The following is a 26,628-nucleotide window of genomic DNA, read 5'->3' as shown; positions in this document are numbered from 1 at the left end:
AAACAATATATTGTGATTGAAAAAAGTAATTCCCACAATTATTCAATAATTGGTTGGATCAGTGTTTAAAACAGGTTTAAGTAAGTAGAAAATTATGTGTCAAAATATATCTTCTAATTTACTGTTTGCATCAATGCTGTTATACCCTTACTTTAAAAAGAAATAGAATAAGAAAAAAAGAAAATATATTTCTGTGTTCCAATGTAGGCAAATATTGTGATGACTCTTATTTTTGAGGTATTTCTATGCCTACATCCCCATAATTGGAAAAGTTTTCATGATACCTTTTGATGCTTTTATGATAAAGAAAATGACAATTTTAATTTACCTGAGCTCCCTCGTCTTTTTTTTTTCCTCAGATAATTGACAAAATTAAGAGAGACCCCTCAGAAGAAATTGAGATTTTGATGCGTTATGGACAGCACCCCAACATTATCACTTTGAAGGATGTAGGTGTTCATTTTTTTTTTAAAACACTGATGCATGTTAAGCATTCTGGTAAATCTGATGACTACTTAATGAATTACTTTGTGTTCGATCATATATAAATATTCCTGATTTTTATAAACAGCACGTACAAGCTTCTTGGAAGAGTCTGAGGCTGACAGTGATAACTAATTCAATTGTTTCGGACCTGACCGGTATCTTTGCCCTCCTAACACCATTACTAAATATCTTTGGTGTAGACTAGTATTGAGTTTCCTGAAACAGGGCTTGCAAGCCTTTGGATGAATCACTGTTGTTTAGACAGTAGCCTTTGGGAACTCAAGTCAAGGAATCTTTAAATATAGGCTATTGCAGAATGACGATATAAATGAAAACTACAGTCCCAGAGGGCTCATGATGAACTGCGGCCTTTGCCTTCTGACAGAAAGGTGATGGCTTCAGGGTTGCAGACCAAGACATTTTTAGTGGATATGGCCATTGCCATAATTTGTTTTGCTTGACTGTAAATAGAACAAAAGTTTTGTATTTCTCACTTGAAGAGAGGGAAGAAGATTGTCATTGATTGAAAAAAATAATTTAAAGAAAAGAAATTAATGGTAAAGTATAAAAATTCAAATCACCTTTTTTTCCCCAACAGGTCTATGATGATGGTAGATATGTCTACCTTGTTACTGAATTAATGAAGGGAGGAGAACTACTTGACCGTATTCTCAGACAAAAATATTTTTCAGAACGGGAGGCCAGTGATGTCCTATACATAATAACTAAAACAGTTGACTACCTTCACTGTCAAGGAGTAAGTCATAAAGTTACTTTGTTCACTTTAATTCTGGCAACTTTTGTATTTGTATTTTGTATTTGTATAAACTTAAGGGGGGTGAATGTAAGGGACATTTTGACAAATCAGCTCAATCTCCCTTCCCTGTAAAACCTTCCTAGGTAGATGCTCTGATTTTAATAATAATAATGATAATAATAATAGCTAACATTTCTAAAGTGCCATCTACATATGAAGCACTTTATGATTTTGATCTCATTTGACAGATGAGGAAAGTGAGGCAAACAGAGGTGAAACGAGTTGTCTAGGGTCATCCAGTAAGTCTCTGAGACCTTGTTGGAACTTAGGTCTTCTTGACTCTAGCCACTGTGTTCTATCCACTAGGCCACCTGGCTACCTCCCCAAAAATCAGTGTTATAACTTGTTTGGTACCCACTCAGTGTCAAGTGTCAGTACATTTAATCCATTTAAAAACAGATGTTCTCCTTCTACCTATCAGACCACTCCTCAGTTCCTTTTGCTAAACTGTCATTCAGGTCACACCCTTCAACCAAAGGTGTCCTTCAGGCTTCTACCCTGGGCCCTCTGCTTTTCTCCCTCTATACTGCTTCAATTGATGATCTCATCAGCTTGTAAAGATTTAATTATTATCTTTATGCTGATGATTCTTGTACTTTGCCTGCCTCACTCTCTGCTGACCTTCAGTCTGACATGTCCAACAGGCTTTCAGAAATTTTGAACTGCATGTCCAGTACATATCTAAACTAAACATGTCTAAAACAGAACTCATCTTTCCCTCTAAACACTATCCACCCCCACCTTCCCTATTACTGTAAAGTACAGTATCCTTAAGTCCCTCAGGGTTACAACCTAGGTGTCATCCTTGACTCTTCACCATCTGTCACCCCCTCCATCCATGACCTGTTGGCAAAGCCTGTTGATTTCACCTTTGAGATATCTCTCAAATAGTTGCCTTTCTCACACTGCCTCTGCTCTAATACAAGTCCTTATCACACCTGGACTATTACAATAGGCTCTACCTGCCTGAATTGTCTTCTCACCTCAGTCCGTTCTCTTCAGCCACCAAAGTGATTTTTCCTAAGGCTCGGGGCTAATATTGTCATCTCTACTCAAAAACTTCCAGTACCTCCCTGTCTCCTCCAGAATCAAATACAAATCTCTCTGTTGGGTGTTCAAAGCCCTTTTAACCTCGTAATCCCCACAGTTCTCTTGTCTTCTACCTTATTTGCCACCACCTACTCTTCAGTCCTCTGACTGTTCTCCTTATTGTTCCCCAAAGGAGATGCTCCATCTCTCAGCTCTGGGCAGTTTTTCTGTCTGTCCTCCATGCTAGAGGACATCCCTGCTTTTAAGTTCCAACTAAAATTCTATCTTCTAGGAGAAGTTTCTCAATCCCTCTTAATTCTAGTCCTTTCTGTCTTTTGATTATGTCCCTATTTATCCTGAATGTAGCTTGTTTGCACATATATGTCATCTCATCTAACAACTGGGAGCTCCTTGAGGCCAGGGACTATTTTTCTCTCTTCTTGTATCTCTGGTGCTTAGCATAGTTCCTACCAATCAGGAACTTAATAAATGTTTATTGACTGACTGAAATGATACATCAGAAAACTTAGAAACAAAAATTCAATGCATAATTCTTACTTAAAATTTTAACATCTGTTTCCTCAACGATCTCATTTTTTATCTCTTGACATATTGTGGCACAGCTCTTTGAATTTATTTCCAAATTCTCTATGACCCTCCAATTACAGAAAGACCACTGGGAGCCTTATGTCTTCTGTCATCTTCAGAAGTGGTCTTTGATTGCCCATCTTATTAATGTGATTTAATTTGTTTTAAAATACTCTATTTGAACTCTGTGGTTTTGAAGGAGAATTGCATATGTATTCTAATGTCCTTTTCTACTTGGGACACTGTGTGTAATTATGTTCTCTGTACTTTGGAAGAGACAAAACAGAAATAAATCTTTAAAGGAGATATAATAACTTACACAGAAAGGGAAACTAAAAAGATCAAGACTAGAATGGTGAAGGATAAGTAGAGCTATAATTCAGATCTTTAAAATGGTTTAGATAGAGCAAGAACAATTTTGTTTACCAGTTTTATGTGTGAGAGATAGAAAAATAAAATCTTGAAGTTTAAAAGGGGAGGTAATTTTAGACCATTCGAGGAATCATGACTTTGAGAGTAATTTGTAAATGTGTAACTCTTTACTTCAGAATAGCAAGAGGTTCATTCAGCAACCAATAATTCACAAATTAGCCAGTAGAGTAAAGGATAACTTCTGGAGAGGCACATTTGGCCTAAATTTCCTTGGGTATTACTTGAGTTTCCTTGTTCCACAATACAGTCATCTGAGGCCTTGGGCCTTGACAGAGCCAGTCCCACTGACCTCTTGGCTATTCCATTTCTTGACTTCCCCTGACCTGGAACACTCTCCCTCTTCCACTCCAACAACTGACCTCCCTGGCTTCCAGTAAGGCACTGACTACAATCTCATCTTCTCCAGAAAGCTTTCTGTAACTTCCTCTTACTTCCAATGCTTTCTCTCCTTTAATTATTCCCTATTTATCCTGTATATAAGTTGCTTTGCTTATATTTGTTTGCATTCAATTGTAAACTCCCTGGAAACAGAGACTATCCTTTGCCTCTTTTGTATCTGTAGTGCTTAGCCCATAAAGTACATAGTAGGTACTTTAGTTAATTGGCTCCAAAGCTGAGTTGATTTCAGTTGTACAAATATGTTTTAAAATATACTACATGTTATTTAGTGAGTGCTGAAAGAGAAGTGCAAATAATAGCCTCAAGGTACTCTAAAGAGAAAAATTCATCACTCTGGCCTCATGTAAGAGGGAGCATTTAAACTGGCTTTTGAAAGAATGGCACTTTAGCAAGCAGAGATGAAGATGGGAGGAAAGATGTTCCTCATGGAGGGGACTAACTGGGTGAGGCTCAGAGATGATCCAGCAGAGACTGAGTTAGAATGATGAGTCTGACTGGAAAATAAGATATGGAGAAAAAATAGTAGGGGATGAGACTGGGAAAAGCAGGTTGGGTCAGATTAGGAAGGGCTCTGATTACCAGGCTGAAGAATTTGGACTTTATTTGGTAGATAAATAAAAACCACGGAAGCTTTTTGAGGTAGGGGAGTGACATGGTTGGATTGATTTAATATAAATAAGATCAGAGGATTTTAGAATTTAGTCCCATGTCCCATTTCCTTCCCCCTCCACCCCATTTTACGGGTGAGGTAACTGAAGCTTAGCAATGTTAAGTGACTTGCTGGAGATCATTCAGGTGGTAAATGGCAAAGCAGAGCTTTCTGACTTCAACTACAGTGGATTTCTCCTGTTATCATGCTGCTTTCTTAGCAATTGTGGGGGGGGGTGTCGCATTGCAAGGAGGTGAATGTTGAGGGAATGCAGTTCTGAATGAAATTTATATTTTCTCCTGGTTGTATAGAATATCATATAACTTCAAATTTCTATCACATTTTATGTCACTTAGATACTTTATGAGCATCATATTCATAGAGCTCATTATATTGGAAAGGTTAAGGAATTAGTGAAACCATATATGCCTTATTAATTCTCTGCTTTGTGCCCAGGGGCTCTAATTTAACTCCTTTTTTAATCAGTTAAATAACACTTTTACCTAATTATTATTTAAATTCCTTCCTAAATCTCTTCTGAATTCAACAGTAAAACATAAAAGAATTGTGTGAGAGCATATGTGGCACATTTCCATGTTATGTAGTAATATTGGAACTGAAGTCACATTGCTTGTTGGTCGGGCGGCTGTATTATTTCATTCTCTACACATCTTTCTTCCTGGTGTCTGTAGTAATGATAGTGGGAGTTTGGAAGCTTGTCTCTGTCCTCCCATTATACAGTCAGTTAAAAGAATTTGGTTTGTGAAGGATTTTATTAAAAGTCTGACATTAAGAAAGGAGTAGTTAGTTATATAGGGAACATCCTGAAATAAATTAAGAAGTCATGGCTTAGTTTTTACAAGGAAGACAGATGATTAAATGCTTTAAATTAGACAAAATTTGATTGATTAATACATAGTGATGTAGAAAAGTAGTGTAGAAAATAAAACTGAATAGCCACAAGATTCTGTGGTGGAAGATTTGAATTAGGAATTGACTTACTGATCTTGGTTTTGCCACTAATTGGCTGTATGATATTGAAACTCTCTTTATTTCCTCATCTGTAACATAGGGGATTGAACAAAAACACTTCCAAGACTCCCTCCAGCTCTAAAATTCTCAGGTACATATAGATAATTGATTGAAAACTCAACTTAGAAATATATTCAGAAGAACATCCCTACAGAAATATATAGTCATCCTTTTCATTGCCAGGCCTTGCTCCCTCCTGAGTCATGACTGTATTGATTACATAGCAAACAAGAATTTCTGAGTTACCATGAATAATTCACTTGTGAGTAACTAGAGTTGATTCTTCTGAACAGAAATCTTACCTTCTCTTGTATAAATTTTTTAAAATCTATATTAGATGTCCGATTGGGATTTTATTTCATAAAACACACACACTTGAGAGTCGAATAGTTTTTTTACTCTTTTAAAACATCACATATCACTAATGAAGTGATTTTCAAACATTTTTATTCCATAAGCCATCACTTAAAATTGTGATTTAAGGGGAGAGTTGTGGTAGTAGAATGGTCATCGGTGGCCCAAACAAAAATGGCAGGGAATGAGATTTTGTCCTCTAAAAACAGATGGCTGGAGGAAGCCAGTCATTGATTTGTGTGTAGCTTAGTATACATGGAGTTTAGGACCCTTGGTAAATTGTGATAGGTCTTACAGAGACAGGTGACTTAACTCAACATTCCCTTTATTCAAATCCAATTCATATGCTTGTCATGACATCACCTCCCTGATGCCATGTTCTTCTTCAAGAATGAAGGACAACAAAGGGTAATAAAAATGTGCATCCCCTTTGATCCAGCAATACCACTACTGTGTCTGTACCCTGAAGAGATCATGAAAAAGGGTGAAAACATCACTTGAATAAAACTATTCATAGCAGCTCTGTTTGTGATGGTAAAGAATTGGAAATTCAGGGGATGTCCACCAATTGGGGAATGGCTAAACAATTGTGGTACATGTATGTGAGGGAAATCAGGAGGGTTGGAATTCCAGAGAAGCCTAGAAAGACTTGCACAAACTGATCCTGAGCGAGTTGAGCAGAACCAGAAGAACGTTGTACACCCTAACAGCAACATGGGGGTGATGATCAACCTTGATTGGACTTGCTCATTCCATCAGTGCAACAATCAGGGACAATTTTAGGGCATCTATGATGAAGAATGCCATCTGGATCCAGAGAAAGAACTATGGAAATTAAACAAAGACCAAAGATTAATATCTTCAATTTTGAAAAAGTTGTCTTATGAACTACATAATTCTGTTATCCCTAATATTTTATTTCTTCCTCAAGGATATGTTTTTTCTTTCAACACATTCAATTTTGATCAATGCATAGCATTGGAACAATGTAAAGATTATTAGATTGCTTTCTGTTGGGGGGAGGGGGAAGGGAAGGAGGGAGGGGAAAAACTATAAAATTCAAAACTTTACCCAAAAATGATCCATAGAAACTACTATTGTATATAATTGGAAAACAAATAAAATATTTATACAATAATTTTTAAAAAGAAAAAATGAACAAAGGGAAAACATTTGAGATCCTCTCAGTGAAGGAGTCCTATTATCAAAAGAAACTCAAAAGTTTTATAAATGGGGAAAATTCTAAATTTTCAAAGTACTTGGAATGAAGTTTGATTTTGCAAATGTTAATTAGGAGCTACCATTAAAAATGTCTTTCGTTTTCTTTTTAAGGTGGTTCATCGAGACCTCAAGCCTAGTAACATTTTATATATGGATGACTCAACCAATGCTGATTCTATCAGGATCTGTGATTTTGGGTTTGCTAAACAACTTCGAGGAGAGAATGGGCTTCTCTTAACTCCATGTTATACTGCCAACTTTGTAGCCCCGGAGGTAACCTTCAAGTCATACATTACTGTGTCATTCTGCATTTGCCTTGTGGCATAATTATGTGTGATAGTGGGGTGCATTTTATTCAGTTAATTGATTGGACTGTTAGACATGATCAGAGTAGATAACATGCTGTAAGAATTGTTTTTATCTGATCAACCTGAGTAGATAGTGTGATCAAACCTTCAGTCGTCCAAACCAACTGAACTGGACTATACTAGGAGTTCTTCCATTTCAGTAGGGGAATATTAGCAATTTGATGTTCCTTTTTTATAGAAGAGGAAACTGAGGATCTGCAGGGTGAAATGACTTGCTCTCAAAGTTTTAGAGTAGCAGAGTTGGCACCAGAACCCATAGTTGTCCAGACTCCCAGGCTAGTTTTTGGTTTAAAAAAATGTAACTGTCAAAAAGGGATTTTAAAAACATAAATTCAAAATTTAGAGCTCTGTCACAAAAGGCTTTTTTTATCTCCCAAATAAACCATTTCCTGTATGAATGACACAATTAGCTGTGTGTACCAGAGAATTTTAGAACTGGAAGGGGCCTTGGAAGTAGAATAGATCCACATACCTCAATTGTGGGTTATCTAGATTTAAGCTCCAGTTACATTTTTCCCCACCAGGGTGGTATTTCCTATGCTTGGTGTATAGAGGCAGTAGCCATAGGAGGTGCTTGAGCAGAGGAATGGCAGTAGCAGTGCTTCCAGAGCCTGGCTCCAACATCCTCAGTTTCTCACTTTGTCCATTTAGCTTATTATCTGGTGAAAGTGAGCCATGTACAGAGCAGAAGCACCTCAGAATTCCTTCCTTGTCTCACGTTGTCCACAAGGCACTCCATTAATATAGGGTGAGTTGAATTCCACACCTCTTCTTTCTTAATGGACAATTGACCCTAGTGAAAAGATAATATAAGCCTTCCTTCTGTATAGGAGCAGAAAGAAGGAAGTGCTGGGGGCTGACAGAATCCACTTGGTGACTTGCTGACTTCACCCCGCCTGTTTAGCAAACTAGGAAAGGGTCCCAGGAAGACATCTTGGAGCAAGAAATGCAACATGGTGACTGGCTGGGGAGCCAGGAGCCTGGAAGGTGGGATTACTTGTGAGCAAGTCATCTTACCTTGCTGTGCCTCTCTGATGGGATCCTCAGCTACAAACTAGGAATGAGAATTCACTACCAGGTTGTGAAGAAAACATTTTGTCAACCTTCAAATATTATATCAAGGAAAGAAATTGACTGGAAAGACTCTCTAATATAGGGAATAGAGTTCTGTGCTTGGAAGAGGAAGACTTGGATTCAGATCTCACCTGAGCTACTTTCCATCCAGACAGGTCACTACATCTCTTTGAATTTCACTTTCCTCATCTATAAAATGGGGTTCAGAATGAACCCTTGTTTCACAGGATTGTTGTTGTAAGGATCAAATGAGTTAATGTATGATAAAATACTTGGCAAAACTGGAATAGATGAGAGTTTTTAATTATTATTATGCATATTTCTCTGGATCCTTTTGCCAGTCTAAGATGACTGCAGTGTGTTCCATGCTCCTTAGTCCAGATCATTCTTAATTTTTTTCTTCAGATAAGTGAGGGGGTGAGATCTGCTACACCTGATAGGAAGGGTATGTAGCAGTGCCTCATTTTCTGGATCTTGGTTTCCTATTTGTATTATTTGTGGGAGTTGATGACATAAATTGAAAGCTTCTTCAGCTACACAATTTTGCTTTTTGTTTTTGAATTTTCTGGCTGTAAAAACACTTTAAACTTGGATTATTTGTTAGTTATATACTTACTCATGTCTGGCAACTGTCAAAGCCAAATATGATTTTTTTAGCCTTTTTCTGAAAACTTGATGCTGTTATGCAATTCTGTGTTAATGTATTAATAACGTTTCTATTTTGTCCATATGCCTGGAGGCTTTAGCAGTGGACTAATTTTTCTAAGTGAAAAGAAGGCTATTTCATTTCCTTGGCTTTTTCTCACACTTTTAAACTTACATTCATTTCATAGGAAACTTGCAATTAAATATACTGTTTGGTTACTATTTGATTGAATCCATATTGTCCTCTATTTTAAAAAAAATGTGATAAGAGTATATAAGACATTCACAATTAATCTGCTATATATTTGTGATCTAATTAGACCTTTTTCAAGAAATTATTACCAAACCTAAACCAAATTCCTTCATGCTCTCATAATGATCATATACAGTCTTGTGACATTTTCTGTATTGCCTCCTATTATCTGGCTCCTTATATTGTTTAATCTTTCATTAGTGGGTGTATCTCAGCTTCCTCAGGCAGGGTCATGTCTTATACCTCTCTTTTGGATTTCACAGCTGCTCCTTCCCCTCCAGCTCTTAAGAAAGTACTGTGCCTATGCTCTCACATGCAAAGACACACATATATGTAGATGTGCTGAAACAGTAAATATTTACTCAAAATTCAGTTTTTAAAGATTGGGAGCATAGAGTTTTCCACCTAGAAGGGACTCGAGATCATTTAACCACTGAAGATCCTAAGGCTCACACAAGATGAGGAGGGCCTTGCTCAGGATTTAGCCAGTTGGCCCCAGAGCCTAAAGCTCCTCACATCTAACCAAGCATCTTTTCTGTACTTCCTCTATAGGTTCTTCTAGATCAATAATATCCTTGGGATTTTGGCTCAGGAAATCATTCAGTTTGATTTGGGGTAGAAAAACTATTTGAATGTATCAAATTTTTAATCCCCAACCAATAGTACTAATATTGTTTCTCTGTATCTATAATTTGTGTTTCCTAGGTTCTTATGAGGCAAGGTTATGATGCTGCTTGTGATATTTGGAGTTTGGGTGTCCTGTTTTACACAATGCTGGCTGGGTAAGAAACTTTTAAGTCTCTTGGATGAAAATAGTTCTGAAGAAAAGGGTGGTTTCATTTGTCAAAGATACTGCATTTTCTCTTTCAAAATTGGTTTGAGTACTGTGTTCTAATAGATCTTACCAGTTAGATAGCTTATCCTGAGTTAACCTGTCCATTTATGGTCATTTCATGATACTGGGATCAAGCCTAAGATTTCAACCTCTGAACAAATAATATTTTCCAATTAGAATTCTTATTAGGAATAACATTAATTTGATACAGTAGTCTATTTTTAAAACTTTGTCAAAGTTATATTTGATAAGAAAATAAATGACATGTGGAAGCAAGAATTTACCCTGTTTGTTGCTAGTGAGTCATTGATAAGAGCTAGAAGTGAAATAGGATTCTTAATAATACAGAAGGAATACTTGATAAGATCAGCAAATAACTTTTATCAGTTTAAACTGAGACCTGTGCCTGCCTCAAACAGACTTAATAAAAGACCTGAAATATTTGAATTGTGCTAAAAATGGTTGATCTTACTGTCGGCATTGCACCTGATAACACACTTGCCTTGTGGCCCTTAACAGTGAGTCCTCTTTTGAGTAGGTTTGCTTAGAAGTGGAAATACTGTTTCTGGCCATCACAGTTGTTATGGAAAACTGTAGTGGAGAAAGAACCACTCATTTAGTCAGTTGACAAGCATTTATTAAGCACCTACCATGGGCCAGGCACTGTCCCTGCCCTGGAGGAGCACTGAGTCTCAGAGGAATTCACTGAGCTTAAAATGTAGAAGGATAAGGGAGTAGCACAAGAATAGATTGAGATGTGACTTGTCAAAAAGTATATTTGGAACAATCGGATATAATACTGAGGATGTACTAGATGTGCCATAAGCACTTCTTTCATATACAAAGTACAGTTTTAAAATGTTTTATGATGGTCAATCTAGAGAGTTTGTCAGGAACTTGGATTTGAAAATCATTATTTATCTAAAAATCATTATCTGAACCTCATTAAAGTGCTTATCAATAATTTTAGTTGTTGCATTAGGGAAAGACTGCATATCAGACTTGGGATGTCAAAGCAAATTATTCAGAATGAGTGATCATCCTTAAAGTGTTTTCTGTCCGTAGAATAATATTTCCAGCTTGTTAGATTCAAACATATTATCTACTCTGTGGTTGGGAAAAAAATTCTAGGTTTAAATTGATTTTTGTCCACAATTGACTAATATTAGATGGAAGTTTAGTTAATTCAATCTTTTAACATTAATTATAGAAAATTTGTTCTCTCCACTTTTTTTTAACATAAATCAACTTTGTCAAATCCAAACAGTGGATGAATTACCATCTGCTCAGATATTGGTCTCCCCATTTGTTGTTCCTTTTCCTTGTGAAAGGTAACTTCCAAAGAATTGTGTGGATTGGGGGGGGGGAGTGATTGAGAAGACCTGGGATTTCATTGGTATAGCAAAGAACATTGAGGAAGTTTCCTCTACTATGCAGATTAGCCTCTTCTCTGCAATTTCCTGCCTTAGAGAGGGTAAGTGACCTGCCTAGGGTCCTATAGTCAGGATGAGTCAGAGGTGTATCTTAAATCCAGGTCTTCCTGACTCCAGATCTGGGTGTTTATCCATTCTATCTTTCCAAAAAATGAAGGAAAGTACCAGTTTATGAGATTTTAAAAAATCAAATAATGTCAGATTCATGTGCAGATTTTTGTTCCTTTGGGTACATATCATGTCTTTAATTCATATGTAGAAAATAGTTTCCACATCAAAGCATGAAATTTCTTATACTTGTTTCTCCTGAAAGGGGAACAAGGAATTGGTGCTGAATTGAGAAAGCTTCTTTTTTAATTTCTGAAACAGTTTAACCTTAAACTTAAGTAGTGACTGTCTTACCAAATTATCATTAAAGTGTTTTACTTGAATGAAAATCTGTTTTTTAAAATTTTGCATATCATTAAATAAATGCAAATTACAAAGTTTATTCTGGTTAGAAATATTTGAATTGGTAATAAGTTCTTGGAGGGAAATGACAGCATTGGAATTATCTTCTGGTTTGGTTTTAAGCTAAGAGTGCTACACTAAAAGTTAGATTGGTGAGCATAGAACAAATATGCCCATATAGGTAGGTGCAGGTTAAATTTTCTTCTTAACTTTACAATTCAGCAGACATTTAGTAAGGAGAAGGAAGAAATGGCAAAGCACTCCGGTATCTCTGCCAAGAAAATCCCAAATGGGGTCATGAAGAGTCAGACATGACTGACCAATGACTGAACAGCAACAAAAACAACAAAAACTGTGCAGAATATTTTTGGTAATGGGGCTGATGATGTGTTCTAGTAATTATTATGGAAAAAGATGTGGGGAATAGCAAAATTGAGAGCCTTCATCCTTTGATGAATATTTTCCTGAAGTTTTATATTCATATGTAAATTGATTATATCTGTACTCTTTTATTGGCTTCCCAAATATTTGTTCTTTTTGTGTTTGTTTTATAGCTACACTCCTTTTGCTAATGGTCCCAATGATACTCCTGAAGAAATCCTGTTACGGATAGGGAGTGGAAAATTCTCTCTAAATGGTGGCAACTGGGACATTGTTTCAGATACAGCAAAGGTGAAAATATGTTTTGTTTAACATTCTTTAAGGTCTGCAAATATATTGTGATCTACTGAATGAATAAAAGAATGAACATTCATGATATATTTGCTTAGGAGTCAAACACTGGACTATGCATTGGAAAGACCAGCACGAATGTAAAGCAGTTCCTGGGGCTCCTCTTATATCTCTGATCTCTCCTCCTTCATCTCCAGTGATGGCTCATCTACCATGTCACACCCTCTGACCACACTGGGTAACATCACCAGTTCCCAAGGATTTCATGAATTGTCATCTTTATGCTGACATTCTCAGATCTATCTATCCTGTCTCAAGCTCTTGGTTGACCTCCAGTCTCCAACGAGAGTTGCCTTTCAAACATCTCAAACTAGGTGACCAATAGATAACAAATTCATCTATTCCAAACAACTCATTATCTCTCCCCTAAACCCTCTCCCCACCTCCTACTTTCCCTAATACTCAGAAGGCAACAGTATCCTCCTATTCCCTCAAGCTTGCAGTCTAGGAGTAATTTTGGATTTCTTGCTATCTCTCACCATTGCCAAGAACTGCAACAGTTCTTAGATGGTCCTTCTTCCCTCCTCTGACTCTGCCCTCATCTCCTCTCACCTGAGCTATTTTCTTAGCCTCCTAATTGGACTTTCTATGTCTAGTCTCCCCCCACTTACTACTTCTAGGCTCTCAGCTCTCCATACAAACTTCCTCCAACTGCCAAACACAATATTCCTAAGACAGATGTCACTATATCATTCCCTGCTCAGAAGTCTTCAGTGGTGCCTTATTTGCCTCCAGGATAAAATATAAATGCTCCACATTGGAACTCAAGGGCCTCCAAAATCTGGCTCCCACCTACATTGAAGCCAAACTGGCCTACTGGCTGTTTCCCAAAATTGACATCCCATCTGTCACTTCTGGGCCGTTGGACACTGTCTCTTGAAAATACTCCCTCCAGACCTCTGCTTCTTTGATTTTAACTTCCTCCAAGAGCCAGCTCACATATCATCTTTCTGTGTGTATCCTTTACTAAACATTCTTATCATAAACCCCCTATTATCTCACTATCAAATGATAGGAGTTGTGTAGGAGTTGGAGCTCTGGTTGAAGATAAGCTCCTTGAGCCCAAGAATATAAGAGTCTTGATGTCTTTGGATCACCAAGCCCTTGTCCCTAGTAGCTACCAAATAAATGTTTGTAAAATAATAAGTAGCTTTGTGAATTTCTATTAGCAGATTAGGGTTTCCCAGAGTATCTGATGCTTTCTCTGCCTTCTGAATGCAGATTAGTCCATTAAATCTGTGTGGATTATCAATTATTACATTTTTATTCCAGGATGTCTTTGCCCTGCCATACTTCTGGGTCAAGTCCCCTGTTACCAAATTATATCTTTTCATGGAATGTAAATACATTGCAGCACTAGCTAAGCCAAGTGTAATTAGCAAGGTAAATCAACTCAGGGAAAAAAGCTCATTTTGAAATAGGATTGATATTTTTCCATTCCATAGCGTCTTCTATTAATCTTGATAGTTGATTTTCCTTGTTCAGTCGTTCAGTTGTGCAGTTGTACAGACTCTTATTCCATGATCCTTAACACACCAGACACTTTTATCCTCCATTATCTCTGAGAGTCTAGCCAAGCTCCTGTTCGTTACTTCCATGACTCTGTCTATCCATATCATCCTCTACTGTCCCCTGTTCCTTTAACCTTCAGTCTTTCCCAGTGTCAGGGTCTATTCCAATGAGTCCCATCTTTTCATTTATGTAACTAAAATATTTAAGCTTCAGCTTCAGTATTTGTCCTTCCAGTGAATAGCCTAAATGAATTTCTTTATGTATTGACTGATTTGGGTCTCCTTGTTATCCAAGGGACTCTCAGAAGTCTTCTCTAGCAACATGATTTGAAGGTGTTGATTCTATAGCACTCAGCTTTCCTTCTAGCCCAACTCTCACAGTCATACATTGCTGCTGGAAAAACCATAGCTTTGACTATATGAACCTTTATTGGCAAGATGACGTCTCTGCTTTTTAGTCTGCTGTCCAATTTTGCCATAGGTTTTCTTCCAAGGAGCAAGAATCTTTTTAATTTCATGGCTGCTGTCATCATATGAAATGATCTTTGAGCCCAAGAATATGAAATCTGATGCTACTTCCAATATCTTCTCCTTCTATTTGCCAAGAAGTGATGGGACCAGTTGCCCAAATCTTACCCTTTTTATGTTAATCTTTAAGCCGGCTTTGACATTCCCCTCTTTCACCCTCATCAGGAGGCTTCTTAATGATCTTTTTGATTTCTACCATCAGAGTGGTATCATCTGCATATCTGAGATTGCTGATATTTCATTCTGCAACCTTAATTCTGGCTTTTGATTCATCTAGCCTGGCATTTCGCATTATGGACTCTGAATATAAGTGAAATAAGGGGACCATAGATAGCCTTATGGCACTCCTTTACCCATCGTTTTTTTTTTTTAGGTTTTTGCAAGGCAAATGGGGTTAAGTGGCTTGCCCAAGGCCACACAGCTAGGTAATTAAGAAGTGTCTGAGACCGGATTTGAACCCAGGTCCTCCTGACTCCAGGGCCAGCGCTCTATCCACTGCGCCGCCTAGCCGCCCCCCTTTTCCAATCTTAAACCAGTTAGTTACTCCACATTCAGTTCTAACTGTGCCTTCTTTGTTGTTTTTCCTCACGTTGATTTATTTTTAGAAAATATGCAAGCCTATTTATCAGTAAAATCTAGGTATTTATTGCTCATTGTTTTGAGTGGGAAGGAACTAGTAATACAGCATTTTAAAAAATTTTAAAAATCTAAGTTTTAACACTATTTCCTTTTGGATTTTTTTGATGATCTTATAGCAGAGGAACTTGAAAGACAACATGTGTGGGCACTTAAGCTCAGACAATATTTCTGGGACTGCTCTGTTAAGAAAGATTCTTTCAACCTGAGCAACTTTTCCCTTTCCTGCCTGAAAGAAGTCAGGAAGGAAGGGAACCCTGTAAGACCCACCACTCTCACACACTACAAGATGACTAGGGCCCCTCTCCAAGCAGAATAAAGAAAATCTGCATTTACTCTTAAAGAAATGATTCCTGGGCAGCTAGGCGGCGCAGTGGATAGAGCGCTGGCCCTGGAGTCAGGAGGACCTGAGTGCAAATCCGACCTCAGACACTTCATAATTACCTAGCTGTGTGGCCTTGGCCAAGTCACTTAACCCCATTGCCTTAATTAAATAATTTTTTTTAAAAATAGAAATGATTCCCTATGGGGGCAGTTAGGTGATGCAGTGGATAGAGCACTGGCTCTGGAGTCAGGAGGACCTGAGTTTAAAGCTGGTGTCAGGTACTTAATACTTACTTAACTCTGTGACTTTGGGCTAGTCATTTAACCCCCTTGCCTTGCAAAAAAATCCCACGCAAAAAAAATGTTTAAAAAAGAGAAATGATTGGCACTTAGTAAGTCTGTTGAAATAATGAATAAATCAATGGGTGAATGAATCAATGAAGAGTCATATAGCAGTCCTGCCTTCAGTTTTTTATCTCTAAACTGATTTAAATGATTTTATACATAGTAACTTAGAGAAGTATTTCTTTTAGCAATGCTCTTATAGTGACTTAAACAACTTTTATCATCTGCCTTTGAGAAGAGAGTTCTTCTTGAACTTTTTGGAAAGATCTAGAATGCTTTACACAACATACCAGAATCTCTCTAACTTAAGAAATGGAGAGAAGTCCAGACCTTCAGTCACCATAACCACAAAGGTAAAGTGGAGTGAATAGTACAGAGATATGACTCATGTATCACTTGAACCTGCACGATTAATTGCCCTGATTTACCCCAGCCCCAAAGCAGCTTACCATCTTTGTTCTCCTAAAGTCGGGGAGGGAAAACATGAAATCAGGGGAATGGATGAAAATACATTATTAACCCAGATGAAATGAAAGGCAGTAAAATCTGCCCACTATAAGCCAGCGGTATCATTGCTTCTGAGATCAAACATACACTCCTCTTTAGCTTCCAAAGTTTCACACAACCTGTCTCTGACCTAGCTTTTCAGCCTCATTGAACATTAAACCCCTTCCCACACTGGACTGTCTAGCCCAAATTGCTTCTCTTTTCCTTGCAGAGGACACCTTCTTTCTGGTTATCCCTCCCTACCTGAAATGTACTTCCTTCTTCACTCTTATCTTGAGTACCACCTTCTACATAGTCCTTTCTCATTCTCTACACCTGTGAATACCATTACTTCCTTGTCTTTCAAAACTTTGTATATAGATTTGAATTTATGCTGTGCTTGTTTTCTCCCTCCTTAGAAGATAAGGGCCTTGCAAGTAGAGATTGTTTCATTCTTTATATTTTCAGTGTCTCCTGGGTACCAGGTATTCTGCTTGATATAGACTCCAAGAAGGAAGCAATCCCTTTTTTCAAGGATCTTTAAAAACATATTATTTCAATTACATAAGGTGACTAAGTTTGCCTGCCAGTAGTCATTATGGGAGTCTAATTTATGAGTTCATCGACTGTATGAAAATAATACCTCAAAAGTGTTGGGACCTACTTTTCCTAAGCACTTAATCCTTTCCTGGTTTATATTTTCGTTTGTACCTGGTACCCTTTTTCATAGATGAGAAGAAAGGCAAATGTCAGACCAGTTGCTTGTCAGAATGACTAATTAATGGAGTCAGAATTAGTCAGGTTTTAAACATTTACTCCAACGCTTTTCCTAGTTTGAGGTAAACTTAAATCCTTAAAAAAATGAGATCAATTGGCAAACATTTTCAACTTTGATATCCAAGTAGTAAAAGACTCCAACAAAGCAAAGTCTTTTTTATATTGTCTTAATTAGTTTCTACAGTATATGATTTAAATATACTAGATAGAGACTTTTACAAGCCTTATTCTGGCACTGTTCATGTTGCTTGGCCATTTATAGGCCATATTTATAGGTTGTAATGAAGTCCTTCTAATACTTTCTGTAAAACTCAGAATTCAAGAAGTTCTACTGGATATCACATTCTTCTGGATATCAAATTCTTCTTCTATGTATAGTTTCGAGTAAACTCAGTTGGGAAGCTAGCTTAGAAAATGTGTTAGAATTTTGATATTAGAATTCTGTTTATGAGTAATGATCATGTACTTTTCTCAATGGTCAACCTATGAAAATATTTCCTCCCAAATGCAAAAACTCTCAATTGTGAAGTCTTTGTGAAAATTCAAATATAGTTTCCTCAGTATGAGGAATAACGATTAATAAGTCAAAGCTTAAAGAAGGCAATAGAAGTGTTAGGACCCTAATTGATTAATTTCCCAGTTGATCATATCTGTTTGCAAAGAAGATCATACCTCTTTTAGTACTTTGAACAGTATAACCAAGGTGATGATTACTCACATTCAGCCTAAATAGTTGCGGTTTTCTTGACTTTCATTGAATATAAGAATACCATAGTTCTGAGAATCATGTTGAATTTAGTTGAATGACTTTGGAGTTAGTAATGGTTTTCTTCTTAATGTATCTTCCAAATGACTTTCCCATTCATTATCTCTTTTTTTTTTGAAAAAAAGATTTTATTTGAGTTTTTGAGTTTTACAATTTTTCCCCCAATCAGACTCCCCCCCCCCCCCAAGGAAAGCAATCTGTCAGTCTTTACTTTGTTTCCATATTGTACATTGATCCAAACTGAGCATGATGAGAGAGAAATCATATCCTTAAGGAAGAAGCAAAGTCTTAGAGATAACAAGATCAGACAATAAGATATCTGGTGTTTTTTTCCTAAATTAAAGGGAATAGTCCTTGAACTTTGTTCAAAGTCCACAGCTCTTTATCTTGATGTAGATGGTATTCTCCATTGCAGACAGCCCCAAATTGTCCCTGATTGTTGCACTGATGGAATGAGTGAATCCATCAAGGTTGAACATCACCCCCCATGTTGCTGATAGGGTGTACAGTGTTTTTCTGGTTCTGCTCATCTCACTCAGCATCAGTTCATGCAAATCCCTCCAGGCTTCCCTGAATTTGCATCCCTACTGGTTTCCAACAGAACAACAGTGTTCAATACATATACCACAGTTTGCTAAGCCATTCCCCAATTGAAGGACATTTACTTGACTTCCAATTCTTTGCCACCACAAACAGGGCTGCTTCGAATATTTTTGTACAAGTGCTGTTCTATCCTTTTTTTATTGTTTTTTTAATTTATTTTTTATTCTCATTTTGTACAAATGTTTTTTTTACATTAATAAAATATTCTTGTTTACAAGTAAACAAAATACCCCTCCCCCCATGAATATAGATAGACTTGCTTGGGTGAAAAAAGTAAAGGGGAGAGAAAAAAATAAAAAAATAATAATAGTAATAATTGTAGGTATGGCCAGGTGGCGCAATGGACGAAGCACCAGCCCTGGAGCCACGAGCACCCGAGTCTATATCCAGCCTTGTAAACCCAATAATCACCCAGCCATGTGACATGCAAGCCACCCGATCCCCATTGCCCTGCAAAAACCAAAAAGAAGAAAAAAAAAGACCCAAAATAAAATAAAATATTAATAATAGTAGGGGTGGCTGGGTGGCAGAGCATTGGCCCTTGAGCCAGGAGCACCTGGGTCCAAATCCAGACACCCAAAGATCACCCCTGCTTTGTGGTCCCAGGCAGGCCACCCAGCCCCACTTGCCCTGCACCCTCCCCCAAATAATAATAACAAAAAATGTGCTTCAGTGTTTGTTCCAACACCAACAACTCTGTCGTGGGTGGATCGCATTATTTATGATAAGTCCATCACAAAAGTTACTTCCATATTTTTCCAACGTTGCCATTGCTGATTGCAACTCCCTCCTTTCTTATTTCTCCACTACCATGCACTATATTTTCTCTCTCCTTTCACTCTGACTCTGCTGTAGGGTCGCTGAGTGGCGCAGAAGACAGATTCCTGGTCCTGGGGCCAAGAAGCCCTGAGCCCCCAAACCACCCCTTAGGCCCAGAATCCACCTGGCCCTATGGTCCTGGGCAGGCCATCCAATCCCAGCCCCTTGCAAGAAGTAAAAAAGAAAATGTGTTATATCTGACCACTCTCCCCCCATGGTCCATCCTCTCCTCCTTTATTCACATCCCCACCCATTCCCCCTGCTCCCCCCTCCTTCTTACTCCAGATGTCTATACCCCATTGAGTATATTTGCTGTTTCCTCTCCTAGCCATCTCTGATGAGAGCAAAGGTTCCCTCATTCCCCCTTGCCTCCCCCCTTCCATATCATTGCAATAGCTCATTGTAATAAAAAAAAATCTTATTATGTGAAATATCTTGGACTATTCCCCCTCTCCTTTTTCTTTCTCCCATTCTATTTCCCTTTTTTCCTATTGACTCCATTTTTACACCATATTTTATCTTCGAATTCAGCTTTCTCCTATGCTTCAACTATAAAAGCTCCCTCTACCTGCTGTATTAACTGAGGTGGTTCATATGAATATTATCAGTATCATTTTTCTATACATGCAGTTCATCCTCATTAAGTCCCTCATATTTCCCCCCTCTCCTCCAATCTCCATGCTTCACCTGAGTCCTGTATCTGAAGATCAAACCTTCTGTTCAGCTCTGGCCATTCCAAAAGGAACCTTTGAAATTCTCCTGGTTCATTGAAAGTCCATCTTTTTCCCTGGAAGAAGACATTCAGCCTTGCTGGGTTGTTCATTCTTGGCTGCATTCTAAGCTCTTTTGCCTTCTGGTATATTGTATTCCAAGCCCTATGAGCTTCCAGTGTAGTTGCTGCTAAGTCCTGTGTGATCCTGACTGCAGCTCCACAATATTTGAATTGTGTCCTTCTGGCTGCTTGTAATATTTTCTCTTTGACTTGGGAGTTCTGGAACTTGGCTATAATATTACTAGGGGTTGGTTTTTAGGGATCTCTTTTTCTCTGGGGGATGGGAGGATTCTCTCCATTTCTATTTTGCCCTCTGCTTCTAGAACATCAGGGCAATTTTCCTGTAGTAATTCTTTGAAAATGATGTCAAGGCTCTTTTCCTGAACATGACTTTCAGGTATTCCAATAATTTTTAAATTATCTTTCCTAAGTCTGTTTTCCATATCAGTTGTTTTTTCAATGAGATATTTCACATTTTCTTCTAAGTTTTCATTCTTTTGGTTTTGAAGTATTGATTCCTGATTTCTGATAAATTCATCAATCTCCCTGAATTCTATTCTTTGTTTGAAGGATTTGTTCTCCTCAGAGAGTTTTCTTATCTCTTTTTCCATCTGGCCAATTTTGCATTTTAAAGCATTCTTCTCCTCAATAACTTTTTGAACTGTTTTATGCATTTGACCTAAGCTGTTTTTTAGCATGCTATTTTCTTCAGCATTTTTTTGGATTTCCTTGACTAAGCTGCTGACTTCATTTTCATGTTTTTCCTGCATCTCTCTCCTTTCTTTTCCCAGTTTTTCTTCCAACTCCCTCATTTGATTTTCAAAGTCTTTTTTGAGCTCTATCATAGCCTGAGCCCAATTTCTGTTTTTCTTGGAGTCTTTAGGTGCAGGAGCTTGTGCCTCCTCATCTTCAGACTGAGTATTTTGATCCTTCTTGGGCTCATTTGCAAAATATTTCTCAATGGACTTCCTCTTGTTTCTTTGCTTGTTCTTTTTCCCAACCTAAGCCTGTTTTTTGCGGTGCTTCCTGAGCTTTTGGGACACTCCCACAAGGGTCTCAGTGTGTGAGGTTCTGTCCTCCCTCCCGGTCTGTGAATGACCATAAGTGCTCCCCTCTGCCACGGGGCCGAGGTGAGGGGGCCCTGTTGTTCTATGGGGGGGCCTAGACTGGGATCAGGATCTGAATGTGGTCAGAGCCCCAGAGTCCTGTCCAGGGGCAGAGGACAGAGCTCAGTAGTCTCTCTCTCTCTTCACTCCCCTCCCTCAGCTCAATGGGCTCATGTCCTGGGGGCTCCTGCGTACCTGTCCTGCATGCTTCTGTTTCTGGGTCTGGGCTGCAGAAAGACCAAGCTGCTTGCTGTGTGCCCTGAGGCCTGGGCTCCATGTGCTCACTCTGGCAGAGGTCCCTTGCTGTTCTCCCACTTTGTGCCTGGTGCTGCCGGGGTACAGCTCAGGAGACTCCCCCGCTGCTGTGAGCCACAGCTCCCAGCGACCTGGGGCTGCCTCCGGGAGGCTGAAGTTCTTTCGCTCTGGTGGGCCACCCCTCTGGTGGGCTGCCCCTCTGACCCCGGGAGCAGAGTCTTTCTGCTCTTTTCCAGGTTACCCTGAGTAGGATAACTGCCTCACTGGGTCCCTTTGTGGGTTCTGTCTCTCGAAAGTTTAATTAGAGTCCTTAGTTTATGAGTTTTTATCCGATTATCTCTTACAGTGACAAAATCTTAAATCCTTTCTTTTTTATAATAAGTTCTGCCAAGACCACTCTGCAAAACTGAAAAATATTCATATGGAGGTGACAGATTTTGTTTTGTGACTCATGAATGAGCTCATTTCCCTCTAATCTCAACTATTATGAAAATTCAGTGAATATTAAGTTAATGACACTTTTATTTGTTATCTGTCTTCATCTTTCTACTCTGCCAAGGAAAACTTACCTCTTATTTGAAAGAAATGCTGAAAAATTATAAGATTAATGAGGTTCCATATCAAACACTTTGAACTCTGTAGGAAAAAAGTTATACAACTTTGTGTGCTATGAAAGCATTTGTCACAAACTAAAGAGCATTCTATTCAAACCTTTCCAAGTGAACAAATACTGACCATAGAATCATGGAAGAGCTCCTGGGATGGCACCATTTCTTAGTTATCCTTTTTTGTTCCACACCTCAGGAGAAACCACTTTGCTGTTGAAAAAAAATCAATCCTTATTTCCAGATATTAATTGACTAGGTTTTATGACTGTTCATTGTCTACCAAGGCTCCTGTGGGACACTTATAAAAGTATATTAATCCTAGATATCTAACCAGATTTTGACTTAAAAGTAATTATTTCCTCCCTGCATTAACTCTTCTTGGTTTCTTCCCTCAATAAGACCAAATACTCTTTCCTGTACCTCCTGGGCTGATGGCAGTACTTTCTGAATAAGTACTAAATGATCAGTGCCTTGAAACAGAGAACAATGAGTGTTTACCATTGCTTATCAAGCTTAATGAGTATTATGTCAAACACTGACAGACATTTGAAAGAAAATAACATGTAAACTGGTGGTTTGCACCATGAGACTACTTTTAGGGCTAAAAAGAAAAATTCTGCAAATTGACTAAACACTAAGCTCCCCTACCCTCTAACACTGGTTTGTTTCTGAAGGAAGCTAGGTCATTCTGACCTAGAAGAGTTTCAGTCTCCAACTCTTAGGCTCAGGGATTTAATTCTAGTACAGATATATTAAACCATCCAGATCTATCCTGCTGTGACATGGAATAGTGGATAGAGTATTATACATGGAATAAGGAAGACATGTGCTCAAATCCTGCCTTAGTAGATTTGTGACTTAGTGTAAGTCACTTAATCAATGAACATTTATTATGTATCTTAACTATATACCAGAAACTCTGCTAAGTATAAGAAGCCCCAAACAGTCCCCATCCTCACGGAGCTCACAATCTAATGGGAGAGGCAATTTGCAAACAAGTATATGGAAAGCAAGTTATATACAAGATACATAAATTATCTACATAGAAATCCTATATATAAACAGGCTAAGGAGGAAAGAATTAACAGAGGGAATTAAGAGGAGTTGGGGAAGACTTCCTGTAAGAGAAATGTTAGTTGGGATTTAAAGGAACCAGGGAGGTCAGTACTCAGAGTGAAGGAGGGACAGAGGGTCTTGTTCATGGAAAAGCTAGGAGGCTGGTATCACTGGAAGGCAGAGTACATACTGGGGAATAAGGTGTAAGAAGACTGGAAAGATAGGAAGGGCTTTGAATTCCAAAGAATCTTGTATTTGATACTGGAGGTGATAAGGAGCCATTGGAGTTTATTGAATACGTGGGGTGTGTGTGTGTGTGTGTGTGTGTGTAACAAACTTGAATTTTAGGAAAATTTTTGTGGATGAATGGAGGATGGATTTGAGTGGGAAAAGACAGGAGGTTGATTGACCCACCAGTAGCTATTGTAGTCCTCTTGACATTAGGTGATTAGGGTTTGCACCTATATCAGAGGAGAGAAGGGTTATTATATTCAAGAGATTTTGCAAAGATGTAATTGACAGACCTTGGCACCTGCTTGGATGTGGTGATGTGAGAGAGAGTGAGGAGTCCAGGGTGATTTCTTGGTTGTGAGTCTGTGGGACTGGGAAGATGGTTTTATCTCTTCAGTAACAGGGAAGGTAGGAGGTGGGGGCAGGGTTTTGGGGAAAAGATATTGAGTTCTGTTTTGGGACATAATGAGCTTATGATGTGTACTAGTATCCAGTTGAAGCTGTCTGAAAGACAGATGGAAATGTGAGATTGAAGGTCAGCAGAGAGATTGGGGTAAACTAGGTAGATCTGAGAAGTGTCAGCATAGAGACTATAATTACATCTATGGCAGCTGATCAAGTAAATCAGTTGTGAAAGAGGGAGAAGAGAAGAGGACCCAGGACAGAACCCTGAAAGACACCTACTACTACTACTACTATTAGAGGGTTTGATTTGGAGAAAGATCCAGCAGAGACAGAGAAGGTGATCAAATAGGGAGGAGGAGAACCAGGAAAGAATAGTGTCCTGAAAACTTAAAGAAGAGAATATTAAGAAATAAAGTCTGGTCAGCAGTGGCAAAGGTTACAGAGAAGTTAAGGAGAATGAACATTGAGAAAAGATCCTGGCATTTTTCAATTAAGATATCATTGGTAACTGTGGAGACAGTAACAGTTTCTGTGGAATGGTAAGGTCACAAGTCAGATTGTAAGTGGTTAAGAAGAGGAGGGAAAGTGGAGATATCTGTTGTAGATGGCTTTTTTTAGAAGTTTAGCTATAAAAGACAGAAGATGTATAAGATGATAGATAGCAGGAATGAAGGGTCAAGTGATGGTTTTTTCAGGATGGGAGAGACATGAACATGTTTGTAGGTAGCAGGGAAGGAACCATTAGACAGGGAGCGATTGAAAATAAATGTAAGAGTGGGAATGACATTGGGGGCAATCTGTTGGAGCAGAGGGGATGTATTGGGATTGTTTAAACAAGTAGAGAGATTACCCTTGGTAAGTAGCAAGGCCACTTCATTATGAGACAGGTAAAGGAGAAGAAAGTGGCAGAAGGTCTTTGTTTACTCATCTGTAGAATGGGTTAAATGACTGCCAAAGTCCTTTCTTGCCCTTATTTTATGATCCTACACAAGAACATACAGTTAAAGTCCTAAGAGCAACCTCAGAATCTTAGTCACTTAGTTATCCTTTAGGATCAGGGTGACCCAGGGCCAGTGTGAACCAGAGTAGATTTCCCATTTCTGAAAATTGGGATATACAGTAGTGAAAAGAGCACAGGACTGGAAGTTGAGATTTGAGTTATGGTCTTGATTTTTTACCAGCTAACTGTATCATTTTAAGTTTTTCACCTCAGTTTTCCCATTTGTCAAATGATGGTATTAGACTAGATATTCCCTAAATTCTCTTTTAGCTCTAACATTCTAAGTTTTTAGTACCCCATCACTAGTTTGGGCTAAAACCAAACTGCTAGCCTTTGCCTTATTTTCTCCCTTCACTTTTTGTGACTTGAAACATTTTCCTTATTTAATTGACCCTAATGGATATTTTCTGATGGAAAAGGTAGAATTCATGCTATAGCAGCACATGGTACCAATTTTACAAAAGCCTGCCTACCTTCTGTGTTCTCTCCCAAATGTTTTTCTTTCACTCCTGCCTCTATCTCCCCTAAATATAGAGGTCAAGTATAAATAGCAAGGTGGAGATTGGCATTTTGTTTTTTCTGATCTCTATGGTTGATTTAAAGGCTTAAGTTTTCCACAATCAGAGGTAACTTTTCTAATGATTGTGATTCAGTGAAAATCAATTTTGATTTGGCTCCTTCATAAGTCACATTCTTCATTCAGTTCTGTTACATGTTATATTTTGTTTTCATTTTATTTATTTTCCTTCCATATTACTGTTTCTACCTGGGTGTTTAAGTGTCTTCCCATAATTATCTAGCTTTTACAGTTTGTTATCACAGTTTTCTGTTATGTCTAAATTGATACCAGGTATCCCCCGCCCTCCCCCTCCACCCCCACCACCAAGAGAAGTGGGGAAGAGGGGGAATGTTTTACAATTTTAAAGGTTCATTTATTTTGAATGTGAGATGAGTTTATGAGGTTTTTAAATAGTATTATCTCATTTTCAAAAATCAAACAGTATTTTACTGTGTCTGTAATAAATATGAAAGGCCACATGACTTAATGTTCATCTAGACCTGGTCTGGAGACAAGAAGACCTGGCTGAAATCTTGTCAATTCCACATAAGTTGATGATCTGTTGAAGGAATCCCCACACTGTGAGTTTCCCAAGCTTATGGAATCACAGGTCCAGACATTTTCGTGAGAGTAATATGTATCCATATTCATATACATGCTATCATGTCAAAATGAAGAGTAACCAATTGCTATGATATATTTGTTAATAAACATATGGAAGCTAAAAGACTATAGTGTTAACATATGTAAAATATAATAATGTAATGACATTTGACATCATAATACACAGTAATGTGAGAGATTGAAGTTAAGGGCATTCACAATACCTATAATAAAAGGACTTAGCACTGTTTCAGTTCAAGCATTATAACAAGGTGATTAAGAGTAAATTCTAGATTTAGATGTTTTATTGCTTTCCTGTTTCATAGAGTAAAAACCAATTATCTCCTAAATTAGCCACATGGAACCCCTTCTTTCCCCCATCCCCTATGTTTTAGTCATTCACTGTTAAAGTTGTGTAATAGTATAGTTCTACAGTTCCTT

General features: G+C 38.1%; 1 protein-coding gene across 2 annotated transcripts in view; it reads left to right on the top strand.

The window, feature by feature from the left end:
- Positions 1-26,628, top strand: part of RPS6KA6 (ribosomal protein S6 kinase A6) — a 105,942-nt gene that overhangs the window by 69,048 nt on the left and 10,266 nt on the right. For both annotated transcript variants that reach the window (XM_074208385.1, XM_074208384.1), the window contains exons 16-20: positions 360-449; positions 1,085-1,243; positions 7,119-7,280; positions 10,053-10,129; positions 12,620-12,737. In XM_074208385.1, the coding sequence (XP_074064486.1) occupies positions 360-449; positions 1,085-1,243; positions 7,119-7,280; positions 10,053-10,129; positions 12,620-12,737 (606 nt within the window). The remainder of the gene's footprint in view (positions 1-359; positions 450-1,084; positions 1,244-7,118; positions 7,281-10,052; positions 10,130-12,619; positions 12,738-26,628) is intronic.

The sequence above is a fragment of the Macrotis lagotis genome, chromosome X, assembly GCF_037893015.1.
Source record: "Macrotis lagotis isolate mMagLag1 chromosome X, bilby.v1.9.chrom.fasta, whole genome shotgun sequence".
Classification (NCBI taxonomy): domain Eukaryota; kingdom Metazoa; phylum Chordata; class Mammalia; order Peramelemorphia; family Peramelidae; genus Macrotis; species Macrotis lagotis.
The sequence above is the reverse complement of the archived record's forward strand: the minus strand, read 5'-3'. Positions and strand labels throughout refer to the sequence as shown.